Source organism: Ostrinia nubilalis, chromosome 4, assembly GCF_963855985.1.
Source record: "Ostrinia nubilalis chromosome 4, ilOstNubi1.1, whole genome shotgun sequence".
Classification (NCBI taxonomy): Eukaryota; Metazoa; Arthropoda; class Insecta; order Lepidoptera; family Crambidae; genus Ostrinia; species Ostrinia nubilalis.
In genome coordinates, this window is record NC_087091.1 from 14,485,898 (window position 1) to 14,511,398 (window position 25,501).

At 35.3% G+C, this 25,501-nt stretch overlaps 1 protein-coding gene across 1 annotated transcript in view; it reads right to left on the reverse strand.

Moving 5' to 3' along the window:
- Positions 1-5,430: 5,430 nt before the first annotated feature.
- LOC135071228 (general odorant-binding protein 70) overlaps positions 5,431-25,501 on the reverse strand; it is a 29,408-nt gene continuing 9,337 nt past the window's right edge. Inside the window, exons 2-6 of the mRNA XM_063965011.1 lie at positions 22,730-22,823; positions 11,747-11,847; positions 10,629-10,664; positions 7,497-7,647; positions 5,431-6,864 (exon numbers count right to left, since the gene is read on the reverse strand). Coding sequence (XP_063821081.1) covers positions 6,776-6,864; positions 7,497-7,647; positions 10,629-10,664; positions 11,747-11,847; positions 22,730-22,823 — 471 coding nt within the window. The 3' untranslated portion in view covers positions 5,431-6,775. The remainder of the gene's footprint in view (positions 6,865-7,496; positions 7,648-10,628; positions 10,665-11,746; positions 11,848-22,729; positions 22,824-25,501) is intronic.

The following is a 25,501-nucleotide window of genomic DNA, read 5'->3' on the forward strand; positions in this document are numbered from 1 at the left end:
CGACCGCTCTGCCAAGAGCGTAACGAATAAGAAGAAGAAGGTGATTAAATAGGATGAAAGTTGTATTGTCGCATAAACAAATTCAATGAAATGAATAAAAATAAGCTACGCTAGAAAAATAAGTAGGTAAGCACTTAATAAGATCCCATCAATAGCATTTTCATGTAAAATTGCTCGCACTGTAAAAAAGTTATCAGACATGTAAAGTTAAGCTCTTAAATTGTGCTTAAATCTAAATACACGCCCTAACTCTATATTTCAGTCAAATATGTGATGTATGTAAATACACCCTTAATATTTACTATTATGTGGTTTCGCTTTGTTTTGTTACTGAAAATATTTTGTTTTTATCTAAAGTGACATGGGACTACTATAATATTTACGCTTCTCGTTCCCACCGCTGCAACTCCTGTGTAGCCAAAATAATCTAAAGCACCACAGTGTAGTGTACGGTAAATCTCAGAAGATGGGTAATTTGTTTATAGTAGGACCTCAAATCCTAACAATTTTTTTCAAGTTTTCAACAAACCGGATCCAAATCGTTTGCTGTGAAGATACCATCACTCCTCAAACGGGTCAAGGGGTCAATACGAATTCAATATCATGTACACGTACGCCCAGCCAACCGTCCCTTCTTTACATTGAATGGGGGGTGCCTCGGAAGTTGCCACATCAAGAAATATGAGCGATTGGAGATGATAAGCAACTCATCTGGTACTAATATAAGACTATAACGCCCTTATATTAGTTCACAAACATTACTATGAGGTCTCACAGTGCGCGTGGACGTACAGGGTGACACACGAACCAATCACAAAGCTCTATACAACGCTGTGCGTTCGATTTACTGCTTCACTCAGTATCGTTTGTGAATACGGGCGTAAGAACACTTCGCACTTACTTATTGTTGTAGATTAGATCGATGTTTAAATGTAATTAGAGATCATTTGAATGCGTTTAGCTGGTTATAATTGTGGGGTAGGTATTGTCAGTAATTAACTAATTATTATACATTGCTTCCTGTAGCTAGGTGTGAGGATGTGTAAAGATTCGTACATGCCTACAGACTCTACCATAAGGTAAAATTAAATCTGCTTGAATATAAGTAGGGAAGGTAATGCAGTTCATCCCTTAAACTCCTATTTATAACTGTTTCTGCGGGGACTTTTGCTATGTTCACCTCCTAACTAGTCTAAATAAAGTCCCGAAGTCAGAAAGTGTGTTCCACGGATTTCTATCTATAATGCTTTATTGACTGGACTATGTAGGCACTACTAGAGTTATATTCTAGCTAAACGTTTTACATTGATAGGGATCTTGTACTGAAATATTGAGTCTTGAGTATGTATTTTGTTGTGGTTATTAGCCATTGCGCTCGTTGGACTCGCTGGACAGATTAGAGTCCAATAGAGTCTTGAAACCTTATTATAGTGATAAAAATAAATTAAGTAGAAGCTATCCGGAATAATACAATGTCCCACACAGTCCTTCTCTACTCTTCCAAAATGTGGTGTTTTGATTCTTCATCAGCGCATGATTTGGTAGAACAAACAGTCGGTATCAACAATTTTCGCAAGTAATCTCAATATTCGAGGCCGACCTGGCCTCTGAGGGATTCAAATCCGCCGAAGCGATGTCCAAAGACATACTAACGAGGAGGGAGCGGAGGACAGAGGGCCAACAATGGCCGAAGGGCATCTCGCATCTTCACGGTGGGTGCGCGCGCGTCGAACGCGGACCTATCGGCCGATTTGTGGCGTTTTTATGCCCACTTTTGGTTCGAGAAAGTTTTTAAATATTTTGGTACTGAATTCAAACTTGAGGGAAGTTCGTTCGTTCGTTTCAGCCAAATGACGTCCACTGCTGGACAAAGGCCTCCTCTCCACAGTGGACGGTCCTGCGCTGCCCGCGTCCAGGCTCTTCTCGCGACCTTCACCAGATCATCGGTCCACCTAGAAGGAGGAGGGAGGGAGGTAGGAGGCCTACGAGTAATATGCCGGTTCAAATTAAAGTGAAAAATATGTTAGGATGTTGTTATAATAGGTAAGAAGATCCTGTTCTTTGATTTACTTTTCTTACGTAAAGAATCCACGTGTAGAATATCATATCCTGTCTTAATTAAGACAAAGCTATCTTATAGGTAATCTCAGTAGATAAAAACCTGGAAAACTTCTCAAAATGAAAAACTTGCTCCCGGATTTGACGTAGTTTATGGAAAAACCAATTGTCTTTAAGTTCAAAACATGCTCTCATCATGCAAACAAAGAATACAAAATGCATGAAATATAAAAATTCTTACGCAATTTACCATTGTCTCAAATTATTTTATTTTCTAAGTACACCTAGGTACTTCTACTTAGGTACTAATAAGGTATGTTACTTTTCAACCAGGTAGAGTATGAAAGCTTTTCCAACGCAATAGTCGAGAAAAAATCCTATTGTTTTTCTTGTTTTTACAAGTTTTTTTTTTACATTTTTTAATGGTGCAGGTGCAAACGTTTGCAGGCTCGCTGCTAGATCTTAACCAGCACATCAATCACAGTATCCACTTCAAAATAACCCTAAAAGCCTACGTTTGTAATGAATGGCTTTACCAACGTAAATACCTTATCGTAAATACAATTGAATGTGCAGCCAGCATGTGCCACCAGAGGTCGTGGGACGACAGACAATGTAAGATGGGTATCACTTGCTGCTCACTATCACATGCTTTGATGAGGAAGCTGGGGGCTTCCGAAAATTGGTAATTAGCAATTATTGTGAGTGATGACGTAGTGCAATAACAGAAGTACTGCCAGATAAAGGTAATGTTTTAAAATGAATGTTAGAAACGAGCCAGAGTATAAAAGTTATTTTAAGCTTATAATGTAACTTTATTTCTTGTAATTCCTTTTATGTGTAAAAAGCAATAAACGTTTTTTTATTTTTTTATTTATTTATTTTTGTTCTTGAAGAGATTAGAATGAGGTCATGGAGTTGGCCGCATGTTTACAATTTAGGCATACTTTTCAGGTGAAAGATAAATATTTTTTGATGTGCAGGCTATTTTCAGTAAATTAAAGTCTTGCTTTTGAGTTATATGTTATTTCTATTAAATCCTCTGTGGTAATTTAAATAGCCTTATACCCCTTTTGTACAATTTCCTGGAATTTTATCAAAGTTGAGGTAATTTGTGTGTAGCTGCCGGCTTTATGTACGTACGTAAGTAGGTACTTACTTAGTATTTAAGTAGAAGAGTTACTAAAATCAACAAACAACTCATTGTCATGTCAACGTAGACACTAAATTATCGAATGAACAATCGTATGTTTTGTCCGCTGAAATTCATAAAAGATTTTTTGGTAAAAGATTTCATGTAAAAATAGTCTGAAACGGTTATAAATGGACTCTATAAGTAAAGCCAGTTTACCAAAGGGCAAAGGGCATTCAACGTCATATCCTTTTCTTATTGTTCAGATAGAAAAAAACAGCAAAATGCTGGGTGAATATCTAAAAAAGGGGCAAATCTAACCAGCTAAACAATGAACTTAGTTTAGCATGCAAATGATATCAGATAATGGTTAATCACTAGATGACTGTATCAGGAAACAAAAACGTCGTGGGAGACGAATCATAATGAATAATTATTAAAATTTGCTTAAGATTGTGACATTTTGATACTGTGTGACCTTAGGTAAGTATCAAACTTATTCGGGTGGGAATTCCGAGGTATTTACCTAGTAAAGTTCTTACCTACTTATAATAGGTTAGGTGAGCATTAGGTGGTATGAAGTACCGCCTATTCACTTCATATTTTGTTTTATCTATATATTTTTTTATCTATTTAGCAAAGTATGAGAGAGTTTACTTGTTTACTTTCTTGATTCAACGGTTGAAGGTTTGATTCCCAAGATGACCACAATGTAATTAACTAGGTATATATTTTTCTCTCCTTTCATTTGAAAACAAATATTTTTAAAGCAGTTGATGACTGTCTGGCTGTTACGTACTTAGAGGACTAAAAAGTTAGGTCCCATAGGTCCAATGGAAATCCTGATAAGAGCAGAATAAATAAATAAATTACGTTTAAGTATTACGAATTTAATGTGATAAAAACGATAAACTTTTTTGTATTTTCAGTCTTTTTCGTTCGAATCACCTTAAAATTAGTATCAATTAGCTTTGTTTGGTGTGAAACATATATTATTTTCCTACAGATAAAGAAAGAAGAGTGATTTTCTTTTATAATATATTTCTCCGCTTTCATATTAGTTATATTATGTTCTATCTATGAAAACGTTTGTATTGTGTTTTATTGTAGTCGTTGTAGGCAGAGCTTTTTTACTTGTTGAAGAATGTGCATGCAAAAAATTACCAGGCGTTTTAAAATCTGTCTATAGAGACAGATTATATACTACATAGGTAGTTTTGTTTAGTTATATGTATTTTATATCGAGTGGTGATAAAAATACGACCTACTTATATTGATCTATTTTACCTTCCATAATTTTAAATATAGATACAAAGCGCAGACTGTTTTTTAAATTAAAACTAATGTAGGTACTCGTAGAGACTCATAGAGTCACTCATAAAGGGGATTTCAAAAATATTTCAGTTTATGTTCTATTCTTTTCAATACAGATTTTAAATGAAATAAGTCCTTAATAGTTAATATTTTCATTTAAATTAGGTACCTATGTGGTTTTTGTGGTCACTCTTGCTCTATTTTCACCAAATACAGATTGAAATGAATATCATTTTGGAGACTGGATGAAATAAAACAATAAAGTTAAAGTATATACAGTAATTTATTAGAGACAACTTATAGCTAAGTTACAATTAATTAATCTATCAGTTCGTTAATTTTTCCTCTAATTTATAAAATACACAAAATACCGGGGTCAATTCTAGCCAAAATATTTCACCTTTTACCGAATATTTAAAGAATAAAAAACATCTTTATAGAAGCGATTCTGAGATTCAATCTGCTACGAATTTAGATAGAGGCTAGAGTCAAAGCTAAAGGCTCTAGTAAAAGTGACTCTAATATCCATGAAAACTTTACTTTGAAAAAAGGTTTGAAAAAGCGTTGAGGTGAGAAAATGGTTTGAGGTGAAAAGCGTTTGAAATCTGTCTCTATGTAGTTTTCTTTAGTTATATGTATTTTATATTAAGTGGCGATAACAATACAATAGTACTTATATTGATCTACTTTACCTTTCATTATTTCAATAGAGATACAGAGCACAGTCTTTTTTTTTAAATTAAAACTAATGTAGAGCCGTAGAGTCATTAAAGGTATGAAAATGATTACTTCAGTCCGTGTGCTATTGTTTTCAATATAGATTAGTCCTCATTTAAATTATGTGTTTTTTTATCTCTTTTTTCACTAAATACGAATTGAAATGTTAAATCATCATTTTAGGGACTAGATGAAATAAAACAATAAAGTTAAAGTATATACAGTAATTTATTAGAGACAACTTATAGCTAAGTTACAATTAATTAATCTATCAGTTCGTTAATTTTTCCTCTAATTTATAAAATACACAAATACCGGGGTCAATTCTAGCCAAAATATTTTCACCTTTTACCAAATATTTAAAGAATAAAAAACATCTTTATAGAAGCGATTCCAAGATTCAATCTGCTACGAATTTAGATAGAGGCTAGAGTCAAAGCCTAGAGCTCTAGCTCTAGTGAAAGTGACTCTAAAATCCATGAAAACTTTACTTTGAAAAAAGGTCTTAAAATACATAAACTAAACGTTATTGAGCATCACAATTTAGTAAATTAATATCCTTCTATATACATACAACTTACAATTAGGTCGCTTATATTAGTAGGTGTTTTCTCTGCTCGTTTGGATAGAGAGATATACGAACAGAGAGCTATTGTATGGTAACTGGGCTTTTTAAAATGAAGGTAGCCTTAATAAGAAATAAATCGAGCAAAAAAACTTACTTCGAAACAGTAAAAAAAAATTACTTTTAGAAAATCACACCTTTACTGCGGTGGTATAATAAGTCGTGTATACTAGTCCATTTGATGTCACCTAGTAAAATGAAGTAGGTATCCCTCGCTAGCTGGATAGAAAGATAAGTATCATTTATAGTTAGTACTTTACTTACGCCCGTAGTCACAAACGATGCTTGCTTAAGTGAAGCAGCAAATCGAACGCACAGCGTTGAATAGAGCTCTGTGATTGGTTCGCGTGTCACCCTGTGCGTCCACGTGCACTGTGAGACCTCATAGTAATGGTGAATACGGGCGTTAAAATGACAATCACTGGATATCCATGACTTTTATCACTGGATCCACTCATTTTATGTTCACACTGATAGACGACTCTACCTTCAGTTTGAAAAATAGAAATAACAGACTTAGGTGACGAAATTTCATTCACTCGACATTGATGATTGATATACTCGTGAAAGTGATTCTTCCCTAATTATGATGATTCAGTTGAAAATACACACACGATGCGTTGTAAACATAGCATGGAACAATGGGAACGAAGGAGAAATATTAAAGAATTTAAAAAAAAGAAAGTTTTTAAAGCATTTTTCAAATAAATAAACATGAATAAGTAAATCCATCTCTCAGATATATGAAAGTTATCTATATGTTTTTCTAACGTCAACTTCATTAGAAGAAAGTGAGCTTTAATTTTATCAAAGCCTAGTTATTTACAAATTCCTTCATTTTCAATTACCTACTGGTATTTCAAAAGTCTGGTATTGCAGTCGCCGTGACAACGCATCGTGCGGGTAGTCGTGTGTATGCGGGTAGTCGATCAGAGCCCGGCGTTGCCGCAGTACTCGCCGATGCGGTCCGAGATGCACTCGAAGATGTCGAATGACACGTCGCAGTTGCGTCCGTTGTCTGGGGAAAAAAAGAAAAAAAGATAGGTAAATTACTAAGCCATAAAACTTTTTAGTTATCAGCTACACGTAAACATTCCAATTTCAGAGTGCAATAAAAATAAATGTTATTTTTTGGCATTCATCATAATTATCATTATTTTCAGTCACAGGACGACCACTGCTGAACATAGGCCGCCTCCCCAATGAGTTCCATATTGCCCGGTTGGTAGCGGCCTGTATCTACTAGGTACCACCAGCGCCTTCCTCTATTATGTTTTGCTTTAAGCTTTTTTCCTTTACGCACTTGAAAGCTTGTATTCTAACGCCCGTACTCACAAACGATGCTTAAGTGAAGCAGCAAATCGAACGTACAGCGTTGAATAGAGCTCTGTGATTGGTTCCTGTGCATCAATGCGCACTGTGAGACCTCATAGTAATGTTTGTGAATACCAGCGTAAATGTATAGAAAACTTACAGTAATTTCAATACATTAAGTAAATACATTATTTGAGTCATCAATTGTTCAGTCTAATTATGTTTTCTGACAAAATATGTTGTGCTTTAGAGGAGTCTCTTTTGGATACGGGTGTAAATAATCAAAAACGAAAAGTCCGATTAACTACATAAGTAAAGTTTTCGATTTGAACTTACCCATAGGCACAGTTCGTGAGAACTTGTCGTGATACTTCATGAGGCACTCCCGTGAGGCCTCCAACACGGCCATGAAGTAGCCTCTCTCGTTCACGCCGTCAGAGTAGAGCCCCACCAGCCCCTCGAGGGTCGGGAAGCCGTAGCCGTCCACCTGGGTATCAATCATCATCATCATCATCATCATCATAAGGTCTCCACCACAGGAGGACGACCGTCTCTTGTTTACCAGACCCAAATGAAGGATATGGTCTACACTTCACGTCAAACAGTCTGGACAGCCTGGGACTGGGCAGTAGTGGGCAGTGCAAGCTAAATTTTCCATTTGCCCCAGGTAAATAAATTAGAGAAGGTGTGTGGTGAATGGGAGCTTAATGATGAAAGTTCATTATGACGTCAATAATTTTACCAAAATAACTTATGTAAAAACACTTTACTTTAACCTAAATTATTATGTAAATTAACAGTTCAAAGTTATGTTTATTTTTGCACTATGCGCTATTGCACGGACTCCTATTTTCCATTTTACTTTTCTGTCTATTAAAGATACAAACAAATTGCACAATGACAAGTATAGCCTGACCAGAAACATAAAAACCCTGGCATAGAGGCGCGTCAATTGCATTTGATAGTGCAACACTGGGTACAGTCGTACCTGTATTAAATTAATAGGCTAACTTTATGTATCAGGTTTCAGGATTATAGGCTAATTTAATATTTTCATAAATTAACAAAAAAATATTATATTATAGGTAAACTGGTTTAAATAAATTAAATGAAACCATCAATCGAGCAAGTAGGATTTTATTATTATTCATCAATAATCAAATTCTGAACTTGAATATTCAACTACAATGTCTGCTCACGAACGCTTCAAACTCGGTACTTCTTTCCCAATTCCATAAAATTCAATACTTACAAAGTGACAAAAAACTTTAAAATAGGTAGTTGAAACAAACCACAGCTAATTTTCATAGTTGACTGTACTATATGATAAACATGTCAGTCAATTTGACAACCTTTGTCGGAAACATTATTCAATGAAAATATTGTCCGAACTCTTAGTATTTCTCTTCGACAAATACTTTAACACATTGTGAACCACTTTTCTTTCACGACTATAAAAATATTTTAGCAATTTAATTCACAAAATCAATTGCGCACATTTAAAATAAAGTTTGTTTACACTTTGACAGCAATAGACTGACATGCAAGGTGACATGTCAATGAAGTTTTCAGTTACTGTTGCCATTAAAAGAAATTAGTACCATTAATTTTCCGCAACATGGCGAGGGTTTTTATGTTCCTGGTCAGGCTATACTAGGTATTATTGGAATCTTGATGCTTCATCTAAATTACTCAAGCATTCGTATCACGCATTGTGCCGAGGCTGGTAGCCAGGAGCAATACAATACATACCTGAAGTATTTACTCAATTTACAATTATATTACACAACCTTAGTTATAATCGTAAGTCTTCGTAAACAAGTAAGACAGCCTTTTCCAAACTAGAGTCTCATGCCCGCTTTCACCATCAATCCCTAATTTTTAAGTGACCCCTATAGTAACACATACAGGATTTTTTTATGTTTTCAAAGAAGTCAGGGAAATTAGGGATTGATGGTGAAAACGTCGAGCATCAGTCGATTAAATTACGATATTTATTTTTATTTTGATTTTTTCAAACTTCCCAAGTATAGTTTGCTCTACCGTCATTTCGCGACAACTATGTCGAAAGAAACTCAGTCACCATTGTATCAGCCTTTTATTTATTTTAAGAAATAGGTAGGTACTAACTACAACTTGCAAAAAATCTAATACCTTTTGAGATCAAACCTATTTTGCCTAGATAGGCAGGTGGAGTACGACCTTAAATTACTCAACTATGCTCATTCAATTAGTGGAGTAAAGTGAAATGTACCTACTAGGTACAGCAGCACACTTTTTATAGCAATTTTTTTTGTATCTAGAGGACCACTGCTAAAAATAATTATTTCTTTTTAGATCGATCTGCATTCCCATAAAAAATAACAAAGCACACGACGGAGACCTTGGACTGGTGCACTATTAAATTACAATTCGCTTGTACTAATAATAAAGCAAGTTATAATACAAATTACAACGTGTTCGCCCGCTTTTATGGCCGTTATATTTCTGTTGAAGGGATTTTTTTCGTAAGTAATAAATAGGAGTGGCCATTCCTTTTTTTCGTTTTTCAATTTACGACATAACCCACAAGTTTTATCGTTAACAAATTGGAGCAATCAGCTCGTGACAGAACCATAAAGCATTAAAACTCGATTTAAAATGGATTTTTGTGGTTATTTTTTCATCGGGACACAGGAGGAGCGACCTCGACTACCTTTATGGGAATATTACCAGCGTTTATAATAAACGTCAGTTTTATTAATAAATACACATCGAAAGGTTTCTTTATGTCCAATAAATTAAAGGTAATTTCGAATAACAAAAAATGTTTTAGTGACTCAAGCGGCGAATTCGATATTTATTTTAAAACTAAAATACGATATATTATTTCAAGGATTCAATAAACTACAGGATTAAGTTTAACTCAGTCCAGAGATTTAATTTCTCTTTTTAGCGATTAATCGTAATATTCGTACGTTCGTTTCAGCCAAATGACGTCCACTGCTGGACAAAGGCCTTCCCCAAGGTTTTCCACAATGAGCGCAGGAGCGCTGCCCGTATCCAGGCTTTTCCCGCGACCTTTACCAGATCGTCGTAATAATTTTTTTTTCAATTTGACTAGTCATAACACCTATTAGGTACATATTATTACGTTGTAAGTGAACTTTTTAAAGTTTTTTTTAATAATTTCTATAAGATTATATCTCCTAAAGCTAAGGCAAGGTGAAAACCAATCTGTGCAGTATGCGCTTACGTCGATCGCGGAGTTAATCCGCGGTAAATGATTTCCCTTTTAGCTGTTTTACTTGTGTTATTCATGTTTTCAATTTCACTAGTCATAAACCTACCTATATTTCGTTGTAAGTGAACTCAAAAGATTTTTTATAATTTATATAAGATTATTATCTCCAATGGCAAGGCGAAAACCAATCTGTGCAGTATGCGCTTACGTCGATGGCGGAGATAATCCGCGGTAAAAGTACTTACCGCTTTCACTTTTCGGTAAACGCATTGTAGGAGGCACTGGAACAAAAGAATTTGATATGTTAATGGAATCAACACTTATTTAACTATTACATAACTTGTAGTGTATACTCGTAGAGGTAGAGTTCAATTTTAGTAAAAAGTTTTAACACTTGTTACCCTACTAATAAGTTGTGACACTTGTGAATACTACAGTAGGTACTTATTAATTATTATTCTGTGTTTTTTAGAAAGATTTATAGATTTATTATCTGAGAATCAAACTCAAAACATTAGAATCAAAGTCTAATTCCTGTTTTCACCATCAATCCCTAATTTTTAAGTGACCCCTATGAAAACAAAATTCCTGTTATGTGTTACAGGGGTCACTTAAAAATTAGGGATTGATGGTGAAAACGGGTATTACTCTCTAGCTTTTCAGTGGTTCTTAACCTTTAAGTCATGAAGGACCATTTTACCAAATTTCTGTCTTGTCAGGGACCACCTCATAATCACAATCGGTCAAAAGTAAACCAGTTTGACTGCAAAAATCAATTAAAAGTGGTTTTGACCAAGGCGTGCAAGTGCACTTCGCGGACCACTTGGAATACCTCCAGGGACCATCAGTGGACCGCGGACCACCGCTTAAGAACCACTGATTTAAAGGATTCATTTATCACAAAAACAACTTGAAAGAGATGGGATATTAGGGTAAATATGGGATAAACCATCCCTTAAGTTAAAGTTATGCTAATTATTCTTTTGATAATTAAGATAAGAAAATTTCAGGTCACGACCTATTTTATGACAGTCTCACAGAGGTCTTACTTATTACAGACTTGTAATAAGTAAGACCCAAAATCCATTTGCTGAACTATTGGTATAGGCTAGTATACAATACTCGTAAAATAACTTTTAAACTCAACGATGAAATGTTGTTGGATAATGTAACAATTTGTTTTTTTTTTTATGCATAACAAGGCAGGTATTTGACCACAATCGCACCTGATGTTAAGTTTATTTTTCCATAGTATCATATTATCACTACATGCTAGTAATAAGTTGACTATATTTCAAAGATATTATTATCAGTTGGACAATGAATAGTCCATACAAAAATTTAAGAACTAGGTCTAGCTCACCCCAGCGATCCGTTTCTCGTCGTGCGTGAATGGAACTTCTCTCTTGTTCCTGCTGCGCTGAGCAGGCATCGTGTGCTCCTCCTTGATCACGTCCAGGGCCTCTGGAATTGCGTAAAATTTACTTTAAGTACAGTGCAATAAGAGTTAAACATTCACGCTCAAAGAAGTCAAGGAATTAATTATCCCTGGCCATGTAGTAGTCCCATATTAACTATGTTATAACAGCTATGTTGTGTTCCCGCTATTAGAGGTAAAATAGTGAGTTCCTCTGTGGTTGAGGATTCTGGGTGAAGCTCGCTTCCACCTTTCGGTCTGATCATCACTTTCTATCAGGTTAAGGGTTTTGCCAGTTGTTTAGAAGGACAACCAACTAGGCAGATCCTGTACATACTATGGGTATCAGACTACTTTTTTTTGTAAATCAAAACCCAAAAACAAACAAGTACAAAATATATTACGTATGTTTGCGTTGTGCGGAGATCGCACCCGTGACCCCGTGAACTCGGTCCGGTATGTATGTTAATAAACTACTAAGCCTGGCGGCCGTTAGATTGTAAAGAATTCTCGATATTAAATAAATAATAAAGTTTATTTATAATATAACTACACATAAAATAAAAGTATTAACACAGTTTCATTTATAGATGCATCCTATAAAACAGGGCTAAGAAACAAGGGACTATGATACAGAATGTCTTCGGTTCCAAATAAAATTAAAATTAAAAACGGGAATATGTAGTGGGATGAAATGAACAATAAATTAAAATTACCCGCCCATTCCTAGGCGCTTCACTAACTAGGCTAACAGGGCCCGCCCAAGACGTCATGAATTTGATGACGTCACGAATAACGTGAAACTTATTTAAAGATAAATATAATAAAATCGTGTCCAATAAATGAAACGCTAGGAAAACGGTATCCTTCCGTTTGGCCAAATTACTTTTCGCCAAATTCACTTCGCAAACAACTTATCGCCAAAGTTTCATTTCCCAAATGAACTTTTAGCAACAGAATACTGTACTTTTCGCAACTAATTCATTTGGTCAAATTATCATTTGGAAAAATTTTACTTGGCAATGTTTATATAGCAAATGTTTTATTTTGCCAAATATTATATCCCAAATAATTTGTTTGGTCAAATTGACACTTCACATACTTACCCACCGTTACCCACAAATCAAAGCATAAGGCACATGATCGTGGTTTTCACAAGAATTTTATGTAAAACAAAGAGATTGCAGAAAATAGTATGGTTGCAGAAAGTAGGTATTGCAGAAAATAGTAGGTTAGGTTAGAACAGTGACCCTTAGCGCGCGAAGGCGAGCGAACGGAGCGAGCGAAGCGAGCGAAGTGAGCGTGCCGCGGCAGCGGCCGCCTAATTCCATCTTTATTTTCAAGCGGTATGAGATGACAAAAGAAAAATAATAAAAGTATTCATGTGGACAGCTAATCCCCCGGTAAGTTTTCAGCCTTTTAATTTGTTTATGTATTTACCTTAAAATAAAATAAAATCTTTGTTATATTTTAGTTAATCAACATATTCATATCTATAATTTTTTCATGTAGGTGACGTTTTTTATTTTTTTTTTATTTAATTATAAATCAATGTACATACTAGTAAGTATTTATCATTATTAAATTTCTGAAAAAACAGTAAACGTTGTTTTGCTATCCATACTTATTTTTGGTATATTTACTTTGGGTTGAGTAAGGAATGCATTTGGGTAGAATAACGAAATTATGTAATGGGTTGAGCTAGGAATACTAATTTGGGATGACTGAAGAAATGGGTTGAGTTGTCATGGGTCGAATACGGAATAACCCGTAAATACTTCTGAATCTCTATCTGAATCTGAATCTAATAATAATAAAAAAAAACAAGCATGTAACTTGACTATTCGCGCCACAGTGACCAAAAAAGTGCCTAAGCGCAGAAATTTAAAACAATCATAATTCGAAAACTATCAAAAATCGCGGAACATACGGGGATGATTTGGATAGCCCTAGTGATGCTCTACCTCTGGGCTTCGGCTTGACTCTACTTTTTGGGACACCCTGTATTGTCCAGTCGAAGAATTGAAAAGTTCTGGAATGTAGGTTCACTAGAGTCGTTCCATAAGGGTCTAAGAATCCATTAAAGGTATCATTTAAATCGAATTACGCACAGCATAGGTCATCCATCGCAAGTGGGATAAAAGTAAAAATAACAGCCAAAGTTAATCACCAAATGATTACAGTTTATGGCCGAACGATTTCGAAATAAGACCAAGGAACATTTTTATAAGCACTTATTTAAAATGTCTTTTTGTACGCCATTTACCTCCTAATGGTTTGAGTAGGTTGTCAAAGTACTTTACTATGTCTCGATTTTTAGTACAGTTTCAAGGATTTCTTTCTCTTTTAATTTGGAACACGTTTATAGAGCTCCATTAGCTAGTTTGCTTATTGTAAACTGATGTTGCTTAAGAAACATACAAAGGCTCAAGGTCACCCAAAGGGCGATGGAGCGGGCTATGCTCGGATTTTCCCTGCGTGATCGAATCAAAAATGAGGAGATCCGCAGGAGAACCAAAGTAACCGACATAGCTCGCAGAATTGCTAAAATAAATTGGCAGTGGGCGGGGCACATAGCTCGTAGAGACGATGGCCGTTGGGGCAGGAAAGTTCTCGAGTGGTGACCACGGGCTGGAAAACGTAACGTGGGCAGGCCTCCTACTAGGTGGACCGACGATCTGGTAAAGGTCGCGGGAAGAGCCTGGATGCGGGCAGCGCAGGACCGTTCATTATGGAAAACCTTGGGGGAGGCCTTTGTCCAGCAGTGGACGTCATTTGGCTGAAACGACAAACTCCGTATTATACGAAGGCTGAGAAATCGAAGAAGCAAAGGAACAGTCCTTAATACAGAAAACTCAATTATACCAGCAAAGATTGAAGCTTTTGATTGATCAATCACAGGACAGAAGAAGAAATCTTTTTTTTTACTTTTTCGAGTTACTGTAGAAATGTATTTTTTATTTTGCTTAACTTTTAGAATCTAGTGAGGTTTTTTAAAATCGATGCAATGGTTTTGAACATTATCCTCATTTAAATATTTGTTTCAAAGTATTCCTAGATGTCAGCAAGCAAAAAACATGAATTACACCCATACGTCCTGGTACATTGTTATTGTAAACCAATATTTTACCAGTGAAATAGAAGACATTGGAACTAGATTGTCCTATCTAGAACTCATAGATCAGGAATTTATTGAACCCGCTGCCGTGATACGTTCACTTTCAATATTTTGGTCGCCATGCTGTGCTCTATCTATGCTGGGGGGCTACTCCGAAACGCTATTTACGTAGTTTCAGGTCTGTCTGTCATCGTCGCTCATGCTAGCATCTCGCTTTGTGCGAGAGGGATGGCAACATTCGAAACTTCGGATGACGTTTTTCGGAGTAGCCCCGCTGGTACGGAATGCATGCAAATGCGACAGAATCTAAAACATTTCTGTATATTGCATACCTACTAGCTTCTGCCCCCCTGATTCATAGACATACCTACCTAGGTACCGCAACAATAAAATCTTTTGTTACTAAAAGAACATTTAGTTATAAGTCCGACAGTTAAAGGTAAGATAGCCAGTTTTTCTGTGGTTGAGGATTTTGGGTGAAACTCGCTTCCACCTTCGACCTGATCATCACTTTCCATTAGGTGAAACGCAGGCCAAGAGAGCTTCCTAAAAACAGTTTATGTCGACGTCGTTTTAAAGGATTATTGATAATGCTTTTCAATAAAGATGCTTAACATATTTAGTGCTTATTTTATATAGCAAACTTACGTCAACCGGTAGTACCTTCAGAAAAATCGAGATGACCTCACAACATGGAAGGTAGGTACCTAAGTAGGTAGTTAAACATTACTTTGAAACTTGTTAATAGTATCTTAATTACATTACAGAAATCAGTTTTCGATTGCAGTAAAGTTTAATTTATGAAGTCTGAAACTATTTCAACACGTAATAAACTAACAAGATCTTTCGAATTGACACGGAATGTGAGACCTTAATAATAAAAAGTTGACAGAATAACATGGCTTGGATCTATTAAAGTTTTTCTATTCTGGACTTAAACCTTATTTAACTAAGTAACATATTTCCTACCGGATTTTTTATTCATCACGTTCTTGAATAACCCTTAATATTATGAGAATGTAAAAAAATACATCTTTCGGACCACCATTGACTTCAGAATAAAATTATTGCGCCCTTTTTGGTAAGGCAGCAGTATTATTACTCATTATATCAATGTTAATTACTACTTATTAAACGCTTAGTGCCTTCGGACTGTTTGACAGGTCCAGTCAGGTCCTGTATTCCAATTAGCAGTAATTTACTTTCGTAAACATTAAATAAATATTTTATCGTCAATCTAATCACGATAAATCAGTAATAATCGAAATCAAGGTCTTAACAAACTCAATACTAATTAATGATGTTACAATATCCTCTAAAGGAAGCGACATTTAGTACGAGTTGCACATTTCCTTCGTTGCGCCGGCGCATAAGCAATATACCTATAGCTCTATTGGGGTACTATACTTAGATAACATAATACTAGTCCTGGGTATATTAGGTAATTTATAGGAGTATGTAATTTGCAAAGAGGTTCGCCGACCTAACCTATGGCTCTCGCCAAAGTGGGTTAACCACCTTACCTGATATTTGTCAACCTGTACATCATTGAAACAAGTTGTCCTAATTTCTCACTAGCCTTTGCCCAAAGAAGGTTTCACATGCATCGGATTAAAAGTCAAAATAAAAATCTTTAATACAAAATACTTATCGCTTAGCATAAAAACTTTCAATTTTTTTCCCGATTTGATACTATTCATTAGATGGAAATACAATTACTTATAGTAATTATTAGGTACATTCATTTATCTTTTCATATATTTTTTTTACTTTGGTCATAACAAAAATATAACCTATCTAATTGTAGACCAGTATTTCACAAGGCAAATACAGTGGTCGGTCTACAAGCATACGAACAAGACAGTATCGTTCGTATGACTAATTAAGCAGTCATATTATTTTAACGATTCAACAAACGATTTTCTACTGTTTGACAGGTTTGTATAAAATATATCAATGCAAGAAAACTCCAATATAAAACACCCAATAAAACGCACGACCAATTTCTTGACCACGCTCTACATTTTTTATTGCCTCGATAAGATAATTATTATATTGGCGGTAATGCGATGCTAAGTACACTTTCGGCCAAATAAAGATGTGCAGTAGCGTGCAGTAATTTCGCAAATTACTTGGTAACAGCTGAATGGTCATAGCATGCAGTTGCGGCGTACTTATGCAACTGTTGTGCAACTTGTAGTAGGTATATGGGTCACTAGAAACACGATTGCACTTTGTCGTTTTGAGAGTGCGATACTTACCTTTATATGGGTATTCCTCGAAGCGCACCCATTTTGAGGCGCACCTAATGAAGCGCACCTAAACTATTCCGCAAAGCGCACCTATGTTTACTAATACAAGATATTGAACGAAATCTACTTATGCCTACTAAGATGAATAAAAAATATTAGGGTAACATTACACAGGTGCGCTTCATTAGGTGCGCTTCATTAGGTGCGCGTCAAAATGGGTGCGCTTCGAGGAATATCTCCTTTACTGTGAACTCGTTAGCTTTATATCAAACCCTAGTGGTTACTCAAAGCTATAAGTGTAATTGTCCCAATGCAACTGTCTTTTTTACTTGTTAAATAAATGAAAAAAAAAACAAACTAAATTCTAAGGATTAACTTTTTTTTTAAATTACGGTGAATTATATTTTATACGGTCCCTCCACCCAACCAATTTCAGAGAACGCTTCTGTTTTGGCTTAAATGCATTGATAAAAATTACAGTTGTCAACGGGGTGTCATATTACATTATTAACGTACCATATTTGACGTTTAACTTAACGAGATGAGATTGAGGCTCAATTTGGAACAAATTTCATAAAATTGGTATCTTGGTAATTGAGCAATTTAACGAAATAAAGAGGTAAGTTATGAATTCTGAAATTGCACGACTCGTTTACGTTATTGTATTTCATGGTCTTTCTGTCGCTTATATGGCGCTTTCTATACTTCTTCTATCGTGGGGATTATAACAATTAATAACGCCAGTCTTAGTTGCCTGATATGACAAATGTTAATGCACAAAATCATAAGGCATTCATCATCATAGGAAGTCTCTGATGATTTAATTAATGTGTCAATACTTTTTCTGCATTTTGTTGGGAATCGATCCTAGAGTAATACTCGTAGTTGTCTAGAATACCTGTAGACATCAAAACAACAGACAGTTGAGTTAAACCACAATGTTTAGCGAAAGCATGAAGTCCCACTTTCGTAATGGTGCAAGAAAGCCGATATAAATGTTGCAGCTGCAAATAATGAAGAAACATTGTTTTTGTTTCAGTTTTCCTTGTAATTCCGAAAAGAGACCACATTTCCCATTAATGAGCATATTGCGTAAGTTAATAACTGTTAATAACTGCTAATAACCCGAAAAAATCTTGTATTCCGCAAGAAGCTCTTTGTACCATTTTGGGAGCCACTTTTGGCGTTTCTGGTTTGGCCTTTTGTGACTTAAATGTCAACATGGAGTCGCATTATAACGTATGTATTAGGTTTAAGATTCATATTGTGTCTGAAATACAAACATCAAAATGTTTCACTATTTACCGGAGCTTATCAAGCTAGATATTGTGTCATCACAGATGTGATAGGTCTATTAAAAACTCACAAAACTCATTTTATTTCTGCTAGTAGGCTTTTAAAAAACATAACCCTCCTTCTGGCGCAGTCGGGTAAAAAGCACTTTTACACATCCCAATATTAACCCTACCATTGCTAAGGGACAACAAATGGGCCAGTGCTGAGAAGAAGAGCGCAATTAGACCTATATTTTAAAGTAGGTAACAACATTGCAGACCTACAAACAACAATAGCTAAATCCTTGAAAAGAACTGCTAATTGTTATACACTATTTACTATACCTACATAAATTCAGTTCAGTCATAATACGTGAGTCACAGGTGATCTCAGTCAATACAGTTACGTTTCAACCTTCCTTTTAAGACACCTTGTTTTAGCTTCATTGTCAACATGCATTGGGGGCAACTGAACGTTGACTATTTTCGACATATTCCTCCGTTAGCCTTTTTAAGAACGGAGTGAAATCTCTGAAAAGTTATTACGAGAGCACTGGCTTTAGGAGGCTCTAGAACTCATAGGTGTGCAGTTTCTGCTCGAATTTTATGTTCTATAAAACAGGTGCATTGAAAAAATTCAATGTTCCAGTGCAGTCAAGTGCACTGCACTATCAAAATTATATCAGTTGACTAAGTAGGTACGTACATAATTATTGTTATCAATCCTCATACCTAATACTACAAGTTACTTTTAAAATATCCTTAACAGCAATCCAAAAGTATTATTCAATTACCATAACTATAGCTACATGATGCACCAATGAGGCATTTTCCATTGCAGTTATCCTTCTTACGAAAGGAACCGCAATGTTTGCGAACCAGCAAAGCGTAATATAGAGTCAACTTTAGCCTATTTTGGCCGAATCATCATCATCATCATCATTTCAGCCATAGGACGTCCACTGCTGAACATAGGCCTCCCCCAATGCTTTCCATGTTGATCGATTGGCAGCGGTCTGCGTCCAGCGCTTCCCTGCTACCTTTACGATGTCGTCGGTCCACCTTGTAGGTGGACGTCCCACGCTGCGTTTTCCGGTACGCGGCCTCCATTCCAGAACCTTATGTAGCTTATGGCCGAATAGACTTATGTAAATATTTTTTTATCTTTTCTGTCTATGATCTTGACAAGTAACCTTTGCTAGCATCCGATAATTCACACAAGGTTACGAATGGCTACAGATCTAGATTGTTTCTACGCTGATAACTTGACCGGATTTACATACGGGTTAGAATATTCAATTAATTTGCAAATTTTTAAGATGTCGAAATGATGATGGTTGTATATTTTTTATCTGATGGGTTTTGTACGACTGACTCTAGAGAAAATACGCACCATGTATTTATGATGAATAAAGTAAAATAAAATACATAACCCTTATCCTACCCTATACCACACCGAGATAGACCCAGTGTGTCGCTTTAATTCCCTTTGAATACAGTACAAATTTTGTGACAATAGTGCAAATAGCTGAGTCACGTGAGCCGCCCCACGTGTAGGGTTACAAGCTATCTAGATTTTTCCGGATATATCTGGTATGCTTTCGCTTTTATCTAGTACATCCTTAAAATATGTCTAGTTTCAGAGGTATCACGTCCCTTTTCAGGACTTCAGATATTTCAAAATAGAATAAGTAAACACCTTTACCTACTTCATCATTTATTATTTCAAGTATAAAGTATCCCAAGGAAGTGGGAAAGCATCGTACTCATATACCTTATTATGTCAATATGTACAGATACATATTTACGTTAAAAATGTTTGTATTGTTTTTACAGTTGTTCTTTACCAAATAATTTCGCAAGTTTAAACAAAAAGAGCGCTTATCAAACAGGTTCCCACGAAATCGATATAGATTTCGAATTCCCCAACACTGCATGGTCCCTTCACCAAAACTCGGTGTTAACCACTTCGCGCACGTCACTTTCACTCCGCGACCTTGAACGCGCGACCCCGCGGTTAGCGCGGGATTCTTACATGTTTTTTTAACTAGCCGTAATGCGCGTAACTCGCGTATGTTTGGCATTTGTTTTATTAGCTTTTGTTTTGCACGATATAATCTAAAACAAAAAGGTGCTACACTTATTAACTGCATAGTAAGATACGAACATTTTCAAGGAAGGATTTCATGATCATTGCGCTCTATGATACATCTAAGTTACTAAAATTGTAAGTTAAAAGCTTAAAATAAACCATTCTACTTATCAAAGTTTTGATTTATTCCCTTGACTCCTAGCAAGTGGCAGTCGGTACGATAACTTTCTCCATAATCAATATTTAATTACATGTAGAGAAGACATGAGGGCTAACTGTTTAAAGACTTTATGGAAAACACTGAGCAATAATAAATTAATAACCTTGAGCCAGTAAAATAAAATAAGTGTGAAGTAAGTAAACACATTAACAATTACACCAAATTATAAAAAGTTGTTGAACTACTTTTGTATTACAAATATAATTTATCACCTCTATGATTTCAAAAGGCTTGCATTATTATGACACTATATCAAAATAACTCCTTACTTAGACATGTGCTAAATAGTTGTTTAGAAATGTATGTTTGTGAATTCTGCTTTCATTTTGAATTCAGCAATATGTTTTTCTGCGTGTTTAACTTTAAAACTCTGTTTATTAAAAAAAAAACTCAATAATGTCATCTTCATCGTCGTCTGTCGTCGTTTATGACATACAATCTATTTTTTTTTTGTTTTATTCAGCTACCTAATTTAATTCCTAATCTATCTTACAAAAGAAACGTTGCGTTTTTATGTCACAAGCGGAATGTATTATCCATCACTGAGACCCAGGTCAGTGATGTGGAGATACACCATATGACAGGTGCGAGAAAGTTGCAGTAGGTTGCTGCTCTATACAATGTAGAGTTACACAGTGGTCCCTCTCCGAATGTACTTGATTTCCATATTTTAAAAGTATATCAATTTGTTTTTTGGTTTGTATTTTACGGTAAAAAAATAAAAGCAAAAAAACATACAGTTGAATTGAGAATCTCCTTTTAAAATCGGTTAATAAATACCTATAAATAACTTAGCCAGCATTTATCCTTCAGATCTGTCTTGTATAACGTTTTCTTCATAGTCCAAAAAAAAATGAAAATGAAAATACTTTTATAAAATAAACACTTTACAATTACAAAATATGTGCCGCTCTCGTTTAATGGTTAACATTACGTTTGGTGCTATAGTTAATGCAGCCCTACATAGGTCATTAGTTATGCTCTTAAATTAACCAAAACAATTAGGGAGGGCTGATACTCAGACACAACTAGACAGACAGAACTAGAGTCATATGAAAGCTTGGGAAAGGTTCATGTCCAGTTGTGCCTACTGCACCATTCCTGACTGTGGTCTCCACCACGTGCTCCACAGAACAATAGAACTGTTAACATTGTGCAAGATGAACTATCACAACGAGGTGACATAACCACGTTGCATTCATTCCGCCCGATTGGTTTTCCATAATCGGTGTCATTTGATGAGATTGGTCGCGGTTTACATTTTAGCTAAGCTCTTATACGGTTGTAATAGATGTTATTTTGCAATAGAAATGTTTAGTTTTATGTGCTGGTGACTGTAACAGTGTTATAATCTTGCAAAAGTTGAGGATATGTCTTGTTGAGTTATTGCTAGTTCTAGAATTAAGGAGCCAGTTCTGCAAGTAAATGTCAGATTAAAGTAACGTCAACCCACTGTGTATTTGAAGCAAGTTGATGATGAAATAATCAGATAGATTGATCAGGACATCTGAATGTGGTTGAATTGGCGAAATTAAAACAAGGCACATTAAGAAATTAATCATAAGGTCTTCGTGCTTGAAAAAAGATGCACTGTCTTTTTTGCACTGCGCTAAAGGATTTGCTTGTATACTATGCTGTTGCGTTCGAGATTAAAATGAAATCAAAAGTTCCTTCGTACTCCAAATAACAACAAGTAGAGGTGAGGCAGTTTAGAACTGGTTCGCGACATTGAAACGCAGCCGACTTTCTCGCGGGTAAGCCGATTAAGATGTTAATTACATTAATTGCTACGTTACAGATATGTAACATTAAAATAATATTAGTAACACAACATTTCACCGGCTTTATGTGCTATTAACGCTTTTTTATCATAAAAAAGCTTTGCTAAGTGGGAAACTGGCACGTGATGTTATGACATTAAATTAAATTCTATGGAATCAAAGTTTAATAACGAAACTTTTATAAGAGCTCACCTCGCAAAATGGAAACTTTGATTTCATCTTGACATAGTGTGATGACTCTTTCTATCTTCTGTGGCGCTGTGGGCGGATTCTTGCATCTTTGTTCCTGAAACAAAATGATTAAAAACATGTTTATATGTCCAGTTTAATCCAGTAAGTTAATGTCTAGTTGATCTAATAGCAAATGTACATAATTAGTTTTTAGATGTAGAAATCTTCAGTTTTATTAAATTCGAAAATCGTATTGACATAAGTAATTGTAGTAAAATGCAATTTAAACTTTTTGAAATCAAAGTTAAAAACGCCTAAAATCTCTTCTGCCCGTGGGCATGAATCAATGAATGGGTGAGCAGTCAATGAGTGCATTGAGAACTCGTAAAAACAGCAAAGACAGAGAAACAAATAATTATTCAAAACAAATCATCAATACTACTAAAAGTAGGTAACAATTTGTACGCAGTCATGAGAGGTTGGACACGGATGACGGAAGGGTCAACAAGGTATATTGTTCTTTGACAATACGCAGATTTACAAGAGAAATATTGCGTGTTTGTGGGGAAAAGTGAAAAGGGAAAATGCTGGACAATTGACTCACTATTTCCTAGAATAGAACGTAGCTTTCAAAAACATTGTCATTGTGAAAACACAAAGCTTAACCAAAGCTTAGTTCTACAATGTATTGTTGTAACTAAGCTTTAGTTACATAAACCTTTGCATCCAGCCCATTTATGTTGTCCCGAAGTGGTGGTAGGGCAAGCTATATTTATTTTATTTTATTTTATTTATATTTGTATTTGGGACGTGTTCGTGTATAAGTGCCCTGGAAAGGGCTTATGTATTGAACTATTTGAATTTATGTGTTACTGTCTTGTCAACCAATACTGAGTTTAATTTTGTAAGCTTTTTCAGTAATAAAGTTGACTACGATATTTAGCAAGTATTTTATATTTATTCAATTTGTATTTCATCTGCAATATGGTAGATTTGATTGTAATCAGCCGTAAATAAAATAATCGTTAGCCAATTCCATAAAACAATGTTGAAACAACTTTTCAAAATATACTCGACCTAGACCTATTTGGTGGTGATATGTGTAACTAATGTTGTTACTACACCATGTCGACATCGAACCCTGGACCGGGTTTAAGCAACGGTCAGAAATCCAAAGTAGAGCATGTGTGAAATCAACTTCACTTTATGCACTCTCATATGAATTTGGCCATATTTTTTTAATAGTGTTGTCTGAAATTATGCAGGTCACTCAGAGTTTAGAGTGCAATATGCAAACAGGTCATTAAATACAAGGTGTCCCAGATATTTTTGACATGAGCAGATGTTGTTATTCTTTTTCTTACTCGTCTTGAAAAATATCTGCTCATTTGTACACGCAGCATCACAAGACAAGAGATAGACTCGCAATTGGGGATTTAAAAAAAAACATGAAAATAAATCATATCTTTGACATACTTACTGATGGTCATCTACATATTAGTCTCTCTTTTTGGGACACCCTATATGTATCAATCAATAAAATACTCGAAAAACATCTCAGAAAATAAAAAACTCTACTACATCTAAAATGAATTAATGAATATTATTTCTTCTTGTAATTCCTTCACCATTTCTCCTACAGAGCCATATTCACTAAAGCCCTTAACATCTAAACACTTAGCATAATAATGCATAGGCAATATTGAATATTGTTTGGACCATAATCACAGTAACAAGCTCGATGGAACGCGACAGAAGTGTCCATTCCTAGTGTTTATTACAGGAGGAACGCTTTCATAATCAGGACCCGTTGTTGGTACCGACAATGGTCTTCCTGAATATTGATGGGAATTAACCTGCAGGAAATGTTTATAATTTAGTGGCTATTCAGAAACTATAATTTTCGTATTGAGCTACAGAAGTGAACAGTGTAACTGTCAACTGTTTGGTACCTTTCAGACCAGTGATGATTAAAGGTGATAGGATTTTATGACCTATTTGCAAAGGTTCTGGTATCCTATTTTGACAAATCATGAAAAGTATGTCCGGCTCGAAGGACCATGAATATGATTGACATGGAAAAAGTACAGAAAGGTACTCGAGATCTGCGTTACTTATTTTTATTACGGAGAAAATTCAAACGATCGTTTTTATGGATAGTGCAGAGAAAAGAGAGCCATAGAGCGAAACAAGCGTTTCTTATAATTGATGATTTACCAATTGGTTATATCAACTGCTTTGTTATAGCTTAATTATGTATTATTGCGTGAAATAGCGTCCATCCAATATTGCGTTTTATTACTACGACAGGATTCCAGTCGTCGCAACCGTGTCCAACACTACCATTTCTATTTACAGCTAAAAATTACTCAACGATCGACCGACCATACTAAATTGGCTGGTTACTACTGTTTTGCAGACCTAAGGCTCGGCGCACATGTGTCAATAAAAGTGTAATTAAATTATCTATGTAGAAATTTAATTTACAAACACTATCATAGTTGTCTTTTTCTAGCATTAAATAAAAAATAGCTTTATCTTTACTTTAACATTAGCATTTTAGCAATGTTAAAGTAAAGATAAAGCTATTTTACGTATTCACAAACGATGCTTGCTTATGTGAAGCAACAAATCTAACGCACAGCGTTGAATAGAGCTCTGTCATTGGTTCGTGTGTCACTCTGTACGTTCACGCGCACTGTGAGACCTCATAGTAATATTTTTATACTGGCGTTAAATGTTCCTTCATGTAAATAAAACTTAACTGTCAGCTTTTTAGCTTAAAAAATAAAC